This window comes from Columba livia, chromosome Z (genome assembly GCF_036013475.1).
Source record: "Columba livia isolate bColLiv1 breed racing homer chromosome Z, bColLiv1.pat.W.v2, whole genome shotgun sequence".
Lineage (NCBI taxonomy): Eukaryota > Metazoa > Chordata > Aves > Columbiformes > Columbidae > Columba > Columba livia.
In genome coordinates, this window is record NC_088642.1 from 65,828,382 (window position 1) to 65,845,250 (window position 16,869).

At 38.9% G+C, this 16,869-nt stretch overlaps 1 protein-coding gene and 1 non-coding gene across 3 annotated transcripts; both read right to left on the minus strand.

The window, feature by feature from the left end:
* Window positions 1-805: 805 nt before the first annotated feature.
* On the minus strand, window positions 806-16,289 carry HAUS6 (HAUS augmin like complex subunit 6). Of its 2 annotated transcripts, XM_005508152.3 has the most exons (17): window positions 16,051-16,289; window positions 15,461-15,556; window positions 14,673-14,751; window positions 13,562-13,694; window positions 12,852-12,999; window positions 11,844-11,909; window positions 11,675-11,720; window positions 11,295-11,468; window positions 10,525-10,709; window positions 9,792-9,921; window positions 9,135-9,243; window positions 7,364-7,454; window positions 5,908-5,980; window positions 5,046-5,231; window positions 4,027-4,162; window positions 2,654-3,643; window positions 1,288-1,774 (listed from the first exon to the last, which is right to left on the minus strand). In XM_005508152.3, exons 1-17 carry the CDS (start codon window positions 16,146-16,148, stop codon window positions 1,722-1,724), a joined length of 2,793 nt encoding a protein of 930 aa, XP_005508209.2. In that variant the 5' UTR covers window positions 16,149-16,289; the 3' UTR covers window positions 1,288-1,721. The 2 variants fall into 2 exon arrangements, with proteins under 2 accessions (XP_064902264.1, XP_005508209.2); XM_065046192.1 differs by lacking the exon at window positions 14,673-14,751 and having other exon boundaries at window positions 806-1,774; window positions 16,051-16,271.
* On the minus strand, window positions 6,056-6,185 carry LOC135577466 (small Cajal body-specific RNA 8). The gene has a single exon (XR_010469278.1). It is a non-coding gene; the product is annotated as a small Cajal body-specific RNA 8 (non-coding RNA).
* Window positions 16,290-16,869: the final 580 nt, after the last annotated feature.

Sequence of the window (16,869 nt, forward strand, 5' to 3'; positions counted from 1 at the left end):
GGAACAGGCTGCCCAGGGGGGTTGTGGAGTCTCCTTCTCTGGAGACATTCAAAACCCGCCTGGACATGTTCCTGTGCGACCTCACCTAGGCGTTCCTGCTCCAGCAGGGGGATTGGACTAGATGATCTTTTGAGGTCCCTTCCAATCCCAAACATACTGTGATAGTGTGATAGCAGGCTCATGTCTGGCTTTTCACCCACCAGCATCCCCAAGTCTTGCTCCACAGGGCTGCTCTCAATCCTCTCATCTCCCAGCCTGTACTGATACCTTGCATTTCCCTGATCTGGGTGCAGGACCTTGCACTTGGCCTTGTTTAATCTCATGAGGTTCACATGTGCCTACTTCTTCATTTTGTCCAGGTCCCTCTGGATGGCTCCCCGTCCCTCAGGCATATGAACTGCACCACTCATCTTGGTGTCATCCATAAACTTGCTGAGGGTACACTTGATCCCACTGTCTGTGTCATTGATGACTACATTAAACAGTACCAGTCCCAGTACAGACCCCTGAGGGTCACCACTTGTCACCAGTGTCCATCCAGACATTGTGCCATTGACTACTACCCTCTGGATGCAACTATCCAGCCAGTTCCTCATCCACCAAACAGTCCACCCACCAAATCCACTTCTCCCTCATTTAAAGTGAAGTATGTCATGGGGGACCAGTCAGACATTCCAATTCTCTAGCTGTTCGAGCATGGTTACATCAACACGTAAATGGGCTATTAAGAAGCACTTCCCTCTTAGTGGCTAACATGTTAACAGCCACATTATAGCTTCCACAACCAACCACATAACTCTTCCCATAAAGCTTGTCAAATTCTGCTTTATGAGGGATATGTCAAATACAAGTGGAGATTCTTCAACTGTTTTGGAAGAAAGGAGGAGAAAGATACACCAGAACATAAAAACAATTTAGCAGTGCTTCACAATTCTATAAACACCTCAGGCTAGGGGTCAGTACTTTTACAGTAATGAGCTGATTTGCTGGAAGCTCAGCTCCTACATTCCCACTCCACCACAAGCTATGTTATCAGTTACTTATATCAGAATGTCATAAATGTCTTCCAACTATTTGAAGATAGCACTAGCACTACCACAATTCTTTTTTTCTTAAAACTTTAATATAAAACTTACATTCAGTAATATGCCTAAAGAAACAGACACTCCAGTGGAAGCCTCTGTCAAAAGATAGAAGTGACAGAAATGTTGACCAGAAGTCTTAATAAGAGACAAGAATCAAATGAATGTAGAGCATCAAGTAAAACTTGTGTGAGTGGTGGTTTGATTTTTGTTTTGTGTTTGGTATTTGGAGAAGGAGGTGCAGGGTTATGGGCAAGACAGAGATGCAAAGGACTTCACTGCTTCTCATCTGAGAATGTTTTTTTAGGATTATGCAACATCTGCTATTTTTCAAAATATGCTTAAAAAAGAATGCACAGTTCTGTACATAAATGGCAGGCTGTACATTGAAGTTATCCATAGTAACATTCTAACTGGAAGAACCAGAGCAGATTTAAAGTTTTAAAAGTTTTAAAAGTTTTAAAAAGTTTTTAAAAGTTTTAAAAAGTTTTAAACAGTTTTAAAAGAAGAGACCGGGATACAGTCTCTACAAAAACCAGAAAGGAGTGGAAGTTCTTCATCTAGACAGTGTTTAGAGAAGATGCTACACACTCAAGTGAACCATGACTGCACTATGGTTATGCTTCCGCTTCACAAATTCTACCCTGATGATGGTTCCTTCATGTCTGGCTTCTCATTCAACTGGTCTTCATCTGGAAGAAAACATGTACTAGTTAGCACTCTGTAATATTCAATTAATTGACAGAAATACTGCTCCAGAAGCGTCACATAAAAAAAAATACACTAAATAGTACTTACAATTTTGATAAATGTTCTCAGTAAGACAAAATCATCTGCTACAAGTACAGGCACAATTTTAAGGAAAGCTAAATTGCAGCAAGCCTTTGCACAAAGTATAGATCTCACTACTGCTTGAAGATAGCTTGTTGTCTTAAATTCCTAGTACTCCATTAAACACCATGTGTTTTGGTGAAAGTCCACAGTATAACCATTACTGACTCATTTTTATTAATGCATTTCAAAAACTGACCTCACATGTAACCAAACACTACACTACTGGTTAAACTAAGTTGACAACTTTTGTTAGGAATGAGTTGAGGGGCCAGGCAGGCTGGAATGTAGGACATTTCATAATAAAAAGTATATTAATAAGGTAATACAGACTATGAGCACCTAACCGACCTCACAAAAATCCCAGGTACCTACAACACATTTCTAAATAGCAAAATTTGTTCAGAGTAAATACATTTTTTCAAAGTAACTTTGTGAATTCTCAAACTTCAGATTACTCCATTGCTAACGCATTTTAAGGCTTTTTTTTTTTTAAATAGCTGCATATTGCCTCAGAAAGTCAGATGAGCACCTTTCCTCCTATTTGCAACATGTTGAAATAACTAAAGGAAGCATGTTTCCTTTGTTTATGTCTCATCTTCCATAAGGAATAAACATACAAGTAATCTGTCTCCCTATATTTCCACAGCAGGGTTCAGCTATTCAGAACAGGTTATTTATGGCAGCATACTGAGTGGCAGAATGGACAAAATCTTGTTGCTAAAATAATAGACACTTACCATTTAATTTATGTATTAAGTCTGATGGGATTTCATGTACCATTGATGCCATTTCTTCCAAATGTTGACAGGTTACCAGCAGTGACGACAGGGAATATTTTCTGTCATGAGGAGATACTGACAATGGTGTCTTGCTAAATTCTTCATCCAAGAAGAATTCTAGAGGACTGCACGATTCACCTCTTTCTCTTTTTTCTGGTGCAAGACTTAAGTCTGATCTACAACTCACGAATTCATCTCCACTATATGTTTGATGCAGCTCCTCTTCACTGATAGATGAAGACTTTTTCAGTGCTTTACATGTATTGAACAGAGACTGTGAATCTGGCTTTGATTTCTGAATATCCCCCTTATTTTTTGAATCGTCTGTTACATATGTGCTGTCTATTACATCACAATTGGATACCAACGAATCTTCAAGCTCAGAGTCTATTTTACAAAGTTCTTCTGGAAGCGTCTCACCCAATATTCCCAAGGAGGCAGCTTGAGGACTAAGAGAATCTAACAACAGACATACGTTCCGGTGCAGGACCAAATCCTTTAAGGAACCCTGAAAGTGGTCTGAAGGTACAGCATTCGTTCTGCTATTGTCTTCTGAACAAATATCTGGAGTATTCATGCTTTTCTCTACATATTGAAAAGTCTGTTCTTCTTGATCTTCTACAGAACTTTTGTTCAAAGCAATACATGTTAACTCCTCTTCTTCAAGAGTGCTCTCTCTCTCTCTCATTCTAGGTGTTTCCAATAAAGAAGATTCAGCAAAACAACTTATGCTCATTTGCTCTTGAGGTCTAAATTCTGCAGAACTTAATGAAGCCATCCTTTCTGACACAGGAGGATCCGAGTCAGGTACAGAAGATGCAGGGATGGAGTCTGCCACCCCCTGTGTTACAAGTGCTTCTTCTGTCATTACCTCAGTTGGGGTCAGCTCTATGTCTGATGAGCCCTCAGTCTGAACAGCTTTTCTCCATGAGCTTCTAATTTCAGTAACTAAATGGAACAAACCAAGGTAAAATTTTAGTACTATCATACTCTCAATCTGTTATTCTTCTGTCCCTTCAGTAACAAACAATCCAGGAAGGAATATTTATAACTGCTTTATATTGTTTATGTTTTGTTTTCTTCCTCAACACAAAGGGGATTCTACACAGGAAACAAATTTACATCAAATCCAACTCACAGTATCCACACTTTATTAGGCCTACATCTTATGAGGCCTACAATGCTGTGTTACAGAGTGAGTAATTAGGTCCACTTGCAGCTCCACTGAAATAATTATCTATCACATCACTCAGGATGTGTGATGTGTACAATGTCAATGAAATAATCACATTTCTAATCAACGAGTACTATAATCAGAGTTTCAGACTTACGCAGATTTTCTGGAGTTCGGGGAATTTGTTTCCTTGTTAAAAATGGGTTAACAGCCAGTATGTTAATGAGATCTTCTAATGCCATTCCTTTTCCTTCACTACTCTGAGGTGACTCAGACACTACTGCTTTTGCAACCTGTAGGATGTAAGAGACAGGCAAATCCTGAGAAATCAAAATTACAACCTATTTATTACTGTCAGTTATGGCTCGAAATAAGTCCCATTTTCCAAATGATCTGAAGAGTTTGGAATCTCCTGACTTTTCTTCTGTCATTTACTACTTGGGCTCACAATGACCACTAAAAACACAAAGTAAAGATAGAGGACAGAAATCAGAATTCAGTTCTAAGTTTCTCCATCATCTATGAATCTATCTTAAAAAAAAAGGAAATGTGCTCAGAATATTTAAGACACTAATCAAGAACTGCATAAGCATGAATCCTAGAGCTATATTTACATAAGTAAAATTTTTCAGCAGATGAAAAATAACTGTTCCATTTCAATGAAAGATGCAATTTACTTTCCAAACCAAATCAAGATGTGGCATATTTTATGGTAACTCTTGTGAAAGGAATTCTGCTGTTAAATCTTAAATAAAACACCTAAAACAGGAAATACTTAAATTCCTGCTTAGAATTCCCCAGCCTCTGTCAAATATTTAACATGCATAACTTCAGAAACAAAAAGGACTGTTGAATTCTTAATATATGCAGTGGTTCACAGATTAAAGTATAAGAGGTGACAAAAATCATACCATGATTCTACTGAAAGTGTTATTCACTTCACCATGATTTAGATGTATGATACCTGCACAAGCTCCATGTTTTTAGGGTGTATTTACTTGAGCAGTCACCCCTAAAACTTAGTGACACTGATTACTATCTAGCAGAAAAAAGTATATTTTTGACATATCTGGATTACAAGAGGCACTTAACGATACAAGTAGTAATTTGTTCTCTAAATTTAATGACCATTTATTTAAAAACAAACAAACAAACAAAAAACCAACTTTTCCTAACCTGTTCCGCCAGTTCATTTCGGGCTTCATTAAGAGGGTCTTCTTTTTTGGCAGGAGACTTCATCTGGGTAACTTCATCACCTACATTCTCTGACATTTCTGAAACAGCAGACTCATCCTTTCCATTTTTGAAGATCTTTGGAGACACAGGCCTTTCTTTCTCCTTGCAAGTTTCAGTATTCAAGTTCTAGAGAAATACATGGGAATTACTAGAAGTTTTAAACTCAAGTGTCAGAAAATCAGCGTGAAGAAACTGTCATACAAATTCTGGACAGCAATGGCCCTAGTGTTCACTCAATAAAAATATATCAGTCTTAAACTCTAACTAAACACAAATTTTTACAATCATATTTAAAGTAGGACATTAGCAGTCAGGACAGGGTGTTACATAGAACGCAGATCTGCAACTCCCTTGTAATACACTACAGTGAACATCTATGCAATGCACAGGCAAATTGCTTTTAAGCTGCATTATAACCCTTAACTTCACACACAACTTAAAGAAATATTGAAGTCTGATGAATGATCACACCGAAAAGGTGGATGACACTGTACATTGTACTTGAAGTCAAATGCCAAGTGCGTTTACTTCTCACTGTCCCTTCCTAAAGCTTAACGAAGTCCCTGGCAGTTTGCTTTTACAGCTTTACAGAACTGACTCAGATGTGTAAAAATACTACTTAAACAAAAAACATTACCCACTCCGCCACAAAAAAAAAAAAAAAAAGAAAAAACACAACAAACACAACACACAAAATCAAAAAAACAAACCATCCCCTCAAGTCTATAGGCTCCAATCAATGTAAAACCCAAATATCGTAAGTTTAACTTCTTTGACAGGTAGGAAATTACGTAAGAATAACCTTTTCAAGTAGTACATCTCTGTTTTCAGATGCTTTTGGCAACTCCAAATGCACTGAGGAGCTCCTTTCAGGGCTGGGGGAGAGGAAAAAAAAAAATTAGAGATGAGTTAAACAAGTGGCATGCAAGTCTAGGTAGAAGGCCATTACATATTGTGTGCCCCGTATCTGTCCGTTACGATTTCCCTCAATTCGTCCCGGTCATCAGAAGGCAATTTTACTATAGGGAGAACATGTGACAATTAGAGCAGATTTAGCCCTAGTTGTGTATCAGTCTCCCAAAACTAATAAACGATGAAACCTTCCCCTTGATTACCAAGGGATTTTGTGATACATTTTGTAAACAAATCTTCCATATTCTGCAATGAAAGATAACTGGAAAGTCTTCTGCAGACCTGATAGTGATCTTTTCCCTAGACATTCTTCCTCTGAATTGCCTCTGGAACCCACAGGTCTGTTCCTATATGAACTTACTAATATTTAACAGTCACGGGGCTACCAAAAACTTTAGTCTTACCACTTCTGATATGCATAGTGCTAACTGCACAGCTGCCTAAAACATAAGGTATAGTCCTCACTTGCTAAGAACACACCTTAAAACGTCAATATTTGCTATTATGTGTCTTTAGAATCAGAAGCAGACAACTACCCGTGCTGTATGAAGTCACTGAGAGAAATCCAGGTGTTAACCACTTGGACAACCTTTGAGACTTATACACAACTATATCAACTGATGTCCAAGTACAGTACAGCCTTCCTTTGCTAACTCCCGTTCTCTCCTAGTAGGTAACTTTCAAGTATCTGTAGGAGTCATAGTATGAAATACAGTGTTATTCAAAAGGCCATGAAACCTTCTTAGACTTAGTAAATTACAAACAGACTGAAACTTTTTAAAATACCATTGATTTGTGCTCTATCCTTTGCTGAAACTGTAGCAAGAGATGTTACAGAGCAACATGATTTTAGAACTTCACGAGAAAAACAATGAGAAGGTTTAGCACAGTAATTCTGTTTGGGAGATGGGGTTGTTTGTTTTGCTTCAATTTTAGTTGGTTTTAGGTTGGGGGAGTGTTTTTTCATTTTGAACACAAAAGATGGAGTCCTGTGAATGTCCATTCTTTTATTCTCATCAGGCTATACTGAATATTTACGCCTACCTCAACTCAGTCTGAGAAACAGAATTCTGTTTTCTCCACCCATCTCCTAAACTTTGAAAAAATGTAGTTACAAAGTGAGATAAAAACCTTGCAACTTGGCTGCTGCACGTCCTACTCAGCAGCTGGACAAAGTAGCAGTTACTTTAGGACTCTGTTACTTAATCACGTGGATATGACATGTAAGGAGTAGCCTACCAAAATATTACACTAAGGACCAAGAGATGCGATATATTCAACTTCAACACGTAAATTTCCTTTTTTTTTTCCACTGTTCTTTAATTAATTTCTCATTAACATCCTACCATGTTTGTGGTGGTGTTGACTTATCCATCACAGCTTCCAGCGCCCCATCATCTTTCTCATCATGTACTTCATTAACAGAATCACAAACATCTAGAAAAGCGAGTCAAGAGTTTTATTACTGCTTCAATTTTTTTTTTGGCTCGGGCCCCCTGGTGACACAAGTGACTCAGACCATTTCTGTAGACTATTCACAGGATGGACTTTATGAACACTTCAAGAAAAATTAATTTAAATATATAAGCAGGACAGTGGAACCAATCCTTTTGCTCAGGTACCACTTGCAGCCACAGATGCCAGTAGCAGCAAGAGCCTATTCATGTTGTTCCTGAACACATGTACAAGAGGCATGATTCTACCTGCTGTTCTGCACACATCAGTCATACATCCAAACTACAATCTCAGACACATGTCATCATTATCCCCTCCTCTCCACACTTACATATCAGTTCCACAAAGCAAAATTCCACACACAGTTTCCCCACCATCTTCACCTGCATTTATCAATATCTCTGTGGACATGCTTATTCCTCTGATCAACACTGCCTCAGTCCAAGGAAAGGCACATGATAAGGACATGTTTTGCACGTTATCAGAGGTACATGTACCTCAGCTCAGGACTCTTTAGAACAATAAACATGAATTTTGGCATATAATTTGGATAAACAGCCAAAGTTTAACCTCAGTAGTTCTCTACTAACCCTAAATTTCAGCTTCTGCAAACATAAATGGCATTTCATTTTGTGTTTACCTCAACAACACCTCCAAAATCCAATCTCACTTCAATAAGTTAGGTGAGGCTAAGTTTTTCTTTTTTTAAGTTCACCATGTTAAGAGACAGAAAGTTAGTTTTCTTCGTGTCTGGATTTTCAGATCAAGCATTTTAACTGCAGAGTAGAGAGAATGCCAGACACCAGTTTGTCTCAAGCATTCTGATATTAGCAGGTCACAGCATTATTGCACAGTGCTTTAACCTTTAAAGTGTTTAAGGCAAATGACCTTCTCCTTGCAATTCTGTAGCCCTCTCTTTGCAGCATGTCCCTAAAAGGGACTGCAAATAATATGTGATTCATGCAGTCTTCCCCCTCCTTTTCCACCCTTGCTTTCTAACTTCCTATTTATAACTCTATACTAGGGACAGTCAACACTTGCTCAATAAGCACTACCCAGTAAAATACAATCAGCTTATCAGCCAATCAGCATGTGCAACATCCATGTCTGATTCAAGTGAGCTATGATCAGCAGTTAACCTAATGACTGAAAGCAACCAACAGAGATCAAGGCCCTGATCAAGTGGCACAGTTACTGTGGAATAAATACTTCAGAGTGCACCAAGAAAAGATGCTTACCTGGGAAGATACCTTCAACATCTTTTTCCAGATGGCCAATGAGAAAAGTTTTATCTTCTCTCTCTCTCTCTCTCCCTCTTATTAATCCTCCAACTTGAACCAACTTTTACTGTTAGAGTGAATGAATTCTCTAGAACCCATAAATAAACTTCTATACATGGAATTGTCTCAATATCCTTCATGCAAGAATAAAGTGCCAAACAGTTCCAGAATTGATTTTTTTTGTCATATCAAAAGCTTCAGATACTCTTTGAGGTATAACAAGGTTGAAAAATGGAAGGCAATTGTGCCAAAGAGTTATTCAGAACCAGATTACTAGAGACTATCAAAGATAATTGCAAATGCAACCAGGGAATCTTTGCAACTCTGAGTAACAATTTTGGTAGCGGGAGGAGAAGGAAAAAACCTTCTCCTGGTCACCCACCTGAAACTGATGCTGGATATTGACAAAAGACACTATCATCATCATCATCATTATCTCCTCCTTCTTCAGAATAAAAATCCTTAAATGTTGAAGCTCTTAAATCAAGTTCCTTTTAAAAGAAAAAAAAGTTACACAAGCAGGGTGAAAAAAATCTGCATCTCAACAGCAATTAACAATTTTTTTACAGCTGCTTTTCTGAAAATCAGCTATCAGACTCAACATGAAACTTTATGTCTCTGCTAGGCACAGGCACAATCTCAGATCCCTGTATCAATGCAAGTGTCAGAATTGAAGTTATTGTTCCTTCATTAAGCAGATCACATTAAAAGGGAACAACAGAACTCAGCTGATGTTCAGACTGATGGCACATGAAAGATCAGTTTCCGTGGCGCGGATGGACTCTGACAAAATCAAAACCAATCAGCTTGCTCTTATGATGATCTACTATCTTGATACGGAGGACACCAGTTGTGATTAAGCGAAATGTAGTTTCTTTAAGAAAGACTATTTCCTGAAGCATTTTTCTTAAGTTGCGCTGATTCCCTTACTGTACACATAAAGCTTAAGTGCTGGAAAAGAACACCCTGGTATAGATATACACCCTCTCACCTTCACCCTTTGTCTTCCCCAAAATCAGAAAAGTTGTACACTACTTACTGGATCTTGACTTAAGATCAAATTAAAAGGACACTGGCTGAGATGTTTTTCCCACTTTACTTTCCAGTCTTTCTGTTTTTCAGAAAAAGATCCATTTGTTGACCAACAATACAAATGCTCTCTTTTTAGGCTGTAACACATGAGCATGAAAAATGACCATAACACATCTGTTAATGGAGAAAACAATTCTACATAAAGATGGAGAATATAATGTCTTCCACTTATCCTGCAAAGCCTTTGATATATATCTCAACTTATTCATGCATTGGTGCATGCACTAAGAACTAACCAAAATTTACAACCTAAAAAGCAGCTGTAAGGTACTTTTCATGTTTCTTACAGTAAAATTGGAAGAGATATACTAAAATACATATCCACAGTGAGATATACACTTAAATGTTCCCTAAGCCAGTTTCAAATAAAGTTTTAAAATCCTAGAACTGATGAACATAACAAGAAAAAAAAAACGGATCAGCTAGCAAACAAAGTTCCCAAGAACAAAGCCTAAAATATTAATGAAGCAAAGGCAAAATGCTAAAGTTACCTAGAGAAGAATCTCAGTTAGATGTTGTATAGATAATCAAGATAAACGTGAATTTCCCAGAGGCAAAGGAAAAAGACTGAACCAATATGTTTGCGCTATAAATTATATTACTTTAGAAAAGACTCCAAGGTAGGAAGATATGATCCCTAGATTAAAGAACAAGGAACCAGAGAAAAATTAGACAATTACTTATTTGCTTTCAACTCCTGTAGTACTCTACCGCAGAGCGCAATCTTGTTCTCAGCAAGCTCAAATAGTTGTTTTAATTCAGATGGACCATGTTCATCTCTCAGTGTCCTCAGGGCTTCATTTAATAACTGAAGGACTGTTAAGAAATTCAGTTTTCCATCTTTATATACATTTCCTGTACAAAGCTTGAAGTATAGCAAGCAAGAAAAAAAAAAAACAAAACAAAAACAACAACTAATTAGTGAATAGCATCTATATCAGAAAGCTAAGTCTTCTGTGATCACAATAGGGACACAAAGTTTCACTTTGTATTTTGGTTTAGTTCCAGATTGTTTCCTTTTTCAAAAAATGGACTCCAGATTTAAGCCTCGGGCTTCCTTCCTAGAATCAGCTGCTTGAAAGTAGCTTATAAAGCAATAGAAACTAAGAAAACCTCAGCCAATGAGGTACGCTGTTTAACCACTTCCCCAACAGATTTGACAGGCCTAAAGAGCACCATTTACTGCACACTGTAAGCAAAAAACAAATTGGTTAAAACAATAATTAAACTAATCAACCTAGTTTTAATGTCTAAACGAAAGAAAACAAGTACTGATCAGGCAGACTTACCAATGCAGTTACTGAGTTTAAAAAGTTAATGGTTAAAACATAACTAACACAAACCAGCAGCATAATCATAAACTTTTACATACAAATTAGACATATTTTCTTCATCCTTGAGCAACCTAAAAAAAAAAAAAAGCTTACTAAGAAGGACAAAAGTAACTTACTTGGTGTACATCACTTTCAACTCTGTGAGCCAACAGCTGTGGAACACTGATGGTCACATTAGTTCCATCTAAAATCCACTGACCAACACAACCCTGAAGTACAGAATCCACAACTTCCTTTTCCTTTTTGAGAGATGTAAGCACTTCCATTATAGCTGTCCACATACTGCGGACCTTAATAGGCAAAAAGACAAAAATGCTACATTAAAATGTTTGCTATCATACCAACAATGACAGAGTACCACAACAGCATAAAGGCAGATTAAGGGACTAGCTGTGATTATTCACAGGTAGACAAGTGGGAATAACAGAATCCAAGTGCTGCAGAAAGGTAAGGAGAAAGACAGTATGCTGGCACAGCAGAAAAAAAAAATTCTCACCTTTTGAATTCTCTCAGCTTTGTCAGTTTGGTTACTTTGTTTCATCCTACATGCACATGCAAAACAAAAGTTCAAGTTGAATACAATGAAATTACAGATTATTTTTCATAAAATTGAGTAAGTAATCAATTTTATTTATGCTAACTTAGTTACAAGGAAAAACACTTACTTGCAAGACTGTATCTTCAAGGATTCAAATTCAAGCTGTAGCGCTCTTATGTCCTTAATTAAAAGCCTAGGAAAAAAGTCAACAGTTACCACAGATTCTTAAAAAATCCGAGTTCCTACTCTCCTATTCTCAGAGAATCACTGCATTACTGCACTGCTTTCCCAGCAAATACCAGGATAAGTTCAAGTCCTCTGGAAGAATCAAGGCCCACAGGTCTGAGGTGTGTCTAATTCATCTGAAGGCTTCATATACCTTCCCTTGTACAGTGGAAGAAGCGCAAATCAGACACTCACCATAAGGTGTCCCTTGACGCTAAACTCTCTGATCTTGATGCAAAGGTATCAGACTGGTCCTCTTGTATGGAGCTATGCTACATGCACTGAAACTGCTCTTCTGTCTACAGTTCAACTCCTCCTTTTCTGCCATTTACTGAAGAGCTTGCAACTGTCTGTGACAGTGCTCCAGTCAAGTAAACAATCCCACCAAATTTCTGTAAATCCCAAAAATATATAACGCTTGTGCCTGTACAGAAAGTTCCAGTTATTCTTGTTTCTCAAACTGGGAATGTTTTCCATATGCAAGAATAAAGAATAGCATAATTTTAGTGAAATTAAGGGTTATGTAAACGTGTCCCACAGTGATCAAGCAAAGACCAGATGTTTCATCCTCAGACAGTTATATTCTAAGATATGACCACTCCTACATTAAGAAATCATGTTGCTAGGCATGCAGAACTTCCTGACCATTTTTTAATGCCCAAGTAACATTTTATTCAAAAATACAGCATGTCCAACTGGATAGCTAATTTATTTAGACTACTATGCATCATAAAGCACCCTACAAACAGTAGAGCTGCTAATTAAAGGAGGTAAAGAGGGAAAAAATGGGGAGAAGCTCAACATAACTCATGATGTAAAGCAGATGCAGCCTCCTAATATCCTTTTAAAAACACACACACAAAAGCCATCTTATAGAAAAAGGCTCAGTTTCTTTAAATGCATTACTTACTGCGATTTTTTCTTATATTCTTGAAGGACAAAATCTTCCTTTTGAAAAATGTGCAGAAGTTTATTGCATGAAACTCTGCATCTTGCATTTGCCACGTACATATCCTTAGGTCTCAAGTTTACAGTTTCAGCAAAAGATATATCAGTGCCTAAACGAAAGTTATGTTTGGATTACATCATTCACTTTTAGCACACAGACAACTTCCTTATCTACCTAGTTTGAACTGAAAGAATCACAAATCAAGATGTCCATTTTACCTGGACTGAAATAGAGTATGCAGTGTACTGTCTTTTTTGACAGTTCTTTCTATTGTATGCATTTTTATTCCCCTACACTCAGTCTCTTTCCCTATTCTTCAGGTCACCAAAACAATGCAAGGTGGCTAGAATAGACAGTTCTGATCCTTCAGAATTCTTCAAGTTGTGAGAAAGAGTAGAGTCCAATATTTTCAGAACAAACCATTTCTTTGTGTGGGTAACAGTGTACAGCATTACACAGATGAAACTTGGAGCAAGACCCATAAAGCAATAAAAAGCAAAACAATCTGCATTGTTCTATCAGCAATAGCCCTATGCAAGTGCACAGAACCCTCTGAGAGACTTCCAATGGAACAGTCAACTCAGAACTACTTAAAGATCTTGGCATATACTAAAGACTTGACAGATTCACTGTCAAAAATGAAGCATTTTTATTGTTCCATTACAGCTTACCTAGGCAATTCCTTTTCATGTCCTCAACCATTACATGTCTTGCAAGCTGATACAACAGGTCAACACATTTAGGACCAACAGGAGAAATAAATGTAGAAGGTGTAACTTGTGGAAAACAGCTTTGACCTAGACTCTAGAAAAATTAAATCGGTTTTAAACACAAAACCAATCTAAGAAATAAAGCCTAAACAACATTTAGCTAATCACCAAAACACTGCAGCCTACTTGCTAGCAAGCCTGATGCAGAGCTAAACTACTTTGCTGCTCCATTTACTCTAGCCAGCAGAAGCAACTAAAATTTTCTGAACATTCCCCTCACCGTTACTAGTTCTGTATGCAAAAGACAGTTTCAACACAAAGACTGAAACCAGTGTTGGGTAAAGGTTAGAAATCTCTGTGCTCTACACTCCTAACTGGTAATCCCTACCTTTGAAAAAACATTCAAGTTTTCTTTCATTTTTTCTACTGAAGTTACAATCAGTGAACTTTGCTCTGCTTTTATCTTATGCAAAGATATTGCTTTATTGGCTTTCACCTTGTCCACTACTACTAAAAAGTACAAGTGTTCCAGTACATAGAGACCTACATTCTAGAACGATCATTAAAACACAGGCAGCATAAGAAGGTAACAAGATAACCAACGATACCTGAAGCAATTAATTTCGGTTTGTCTTTTTTCATTTAGAAAGTTTCCCTTAAACTTTAGTCCCTTTCCCCATATATAACACTGAAGTTTTTCATGCATCTGAATTTCAAGATAATAAACATCTTCCCAGGCAACTTAAGCAAACATCTCTCAAGTTGGAGAAAATTACTCACCCAGAGCTGAGGAACCCTCTAGAGTTTTGTTAATCAAAACCATTATCCAGAGGCAAGCCACAGCAGTTTAAAGACCAAAGATTAAGTCTCTGTCATCTAAATATCACCATGCCACAATTTTTTCCTCAAACAATTCTAAGATAAACTATGTGAAATAAGATACAAGGTAAAACTGAATTTTTTGGTAAAACAACCTTATTTAAAATTCTTATCTAAAACCACTACATTCTCAAAAAAACATGAGGTCACAGAAACCACCATAGCATCAATTTTCACTCTTCATAGTACTCACTGCAATATCTTTCATCCATAAATAGCACTGCTTCCTAAATTCAGGATCTATCAGGCTTCCTAATGGAAATGAGTGTTTTCTTTCAATTTCAAAAAGGACAGGGAAGAAGGAGGGAAAAAAAAAAAAAAAAAAAGAAAAATCAGTGTCAAAACCTGTTACCTATTCAGTTACCTAATTAACCATTACAAGAACAAGACTAACACAAAGATTTCTGAGTGATGCCTCCTGGAGGAGGCAGAATATGAGAGGATATATCCTAGATCAGGAATAGCTAAAAGTTAGTTAAATGACATGGTTTACTAGCCATAATAAGTTAACTACAGATTACGGCAGATACAGATTTGTCTGCAGCCATTTTTAACTCAGGAGAAGGGAAGATGGGGAAAAAAAAGGGGCCAGAACACTGACAATTTTCATATCATTTGTCTTCCAACAGCCATTTATTTCATGCATAAGCTAAAATAGCTCAGCTATATAAGGACAAACATTAAGGAAGATGGGGTTCTTGCCATGTGGAAGATCCTGGCTTCAATCCTTAACTGGGAAATGTTACTGTTTGGTCAGGGAAGTGAATGGAAAAGGTCGATTACTTTGCAGCTACAAAAGTTTGTACCAAACTTGCTAAGTTACAGATACACTGTAGAGTTGTGATCAAGAGAAAACAAGTTCTCTGACTCTACTTTTTTTCCATAACATTCCCCAAGTGAGCACTTCCCCCCACACCAGCAAGTGCAAAACCATACTCTTGATGATGTGCACAGCAGTAACCTCACAAGCTGAACACTCACCTGAAAGCTTCTTCTGCACGGGTCTTATCCAGTTTAACAAACAAGAAGATGACAATGGCCTTAAACGCACTGCTGTTTGGGACATCAAACATCTTCCTAATATGTAAACAAGCAGCTACATTAGAAGCAGCTGGGGTGCCAAATTAACACAACATTTTTACTGGGCACTTAAGATTGCAAAATAATTTATATTAAAATGTTACAAACTATCTATTAAATGTTTTGTTTTCTTCATAGTTAAAAAGATACATCCACCAGCCTATTTAACAAAGCAGAAATAATTTCAGTGAGAGCGTTTTCTCTCAAAGAAGTTTTCAAACCAGGACGTACAGAGCCGATCAGCTCACTTTCTGCACAGCGCTGTGCGGGATACATCAAGTGAAGAGCAAGAGTTGGTATTGTTTCTGGGTTTCACTTCTTCAGACACAGGTAACACAGATCACTACAGCAATTCAGGTGTCGCCAAGGGCACCTGGCGTGTGCTCCCGGGTTAAACTCACGGCCCCACTCGGGAGCTGGCGCCCAAAAAGAGGCCCGGCCCCCCCCACCCTCCACTTTCTCCTCCTTCCCCGGCTCCCTCCCGCACTCACGCTCCAAATGTCATGTCACCGCTGCCAGCTGCCTGCAGGTCGAAGCCCAGGGCCAGCATATACAGGTAGAGATGATCGCCCTCCCACTCGGAGTTCATAGTGCCAAGCCGCTCAGGGAGCACGCTCCGACGGGACCGGGCGAACAACGGCCACCTAAGGGCCGCCGAGCGGCCGCCGCGCCGCCGCCATTTTCCCCCTCCCGCCAAAAGCTTTTGCGCGCGGGCCCGCCCGCCGGAAGCCGTAGCGCCGCGAGACCTCCCGCCGCCTCCCATTGCCCCGGCGCGCAGACGCGCTGCCTGCCGGGAGCTGTAGTCCGCGCGGCGTGGTGGCGCCGCCGTGGCGAGGGGCCTGCGCGGCCGCCGGGACTGCGGCTCCAAAGCCGCGCCGAGGTGGCCCCGAGCGGTGCGTCCCGGCCGCCTCGGGCAGCGCTTAGGCAAAACGGCCTGCAGAGGGCTTTATGGGAATATAGCGGAAGATTAGGCGAGGACGTTAGTTAAATGTAAATACACTCACGTGACTGGCAGCTGTCTGTAGAAAAAGCACATACATCACACTAATTGCCTTACGGACCTTGTTTGCTTGGTGAGTAGAACCTCTGTGTTAGATAACACAGGCCTGTGAGAAACTCTAGACATCGTTATGTCTGAAATTGCTGCTTTGTTGTGAGAAAGAGCACAAAGCTGCACCTGCCTGAAGCCTTGAAATACGGGCGAGCTCAGCAGGCCCAGGGATCTTCCAGCAGGGCTGAACTGACCAGCGCCTGCGTCCCCGCGGGTGTCACCTCTGCCTGGGAGCTCAGGGGTGGCTTCGGACACCCCC

Bases quoted from the DNA above. Each gene is read 5' to 3' on its own strand.
- HAUS6 (XM_005508152.3), bottom strand. From the start codon at position 16,148: ATGAACTCCGAGTGGGAGGGCGATCATCTCTACCTGTATATGCTGGCC. The intron at 15,557-16,050 runs GTGAGTGCGGGA...TTTACATATTAG, and splicing joins GGTGACATGACATTTGGAGC to GAAGATGTTTGATGTCCCAA. The intron at 7,455-9,134 runs GTGGGTGACCAG...TCGCTTTTCTAG, and splicing joins ATATCCAGCATCAGTTTCAG to ATGTTTGTGATTCTGTTAAT.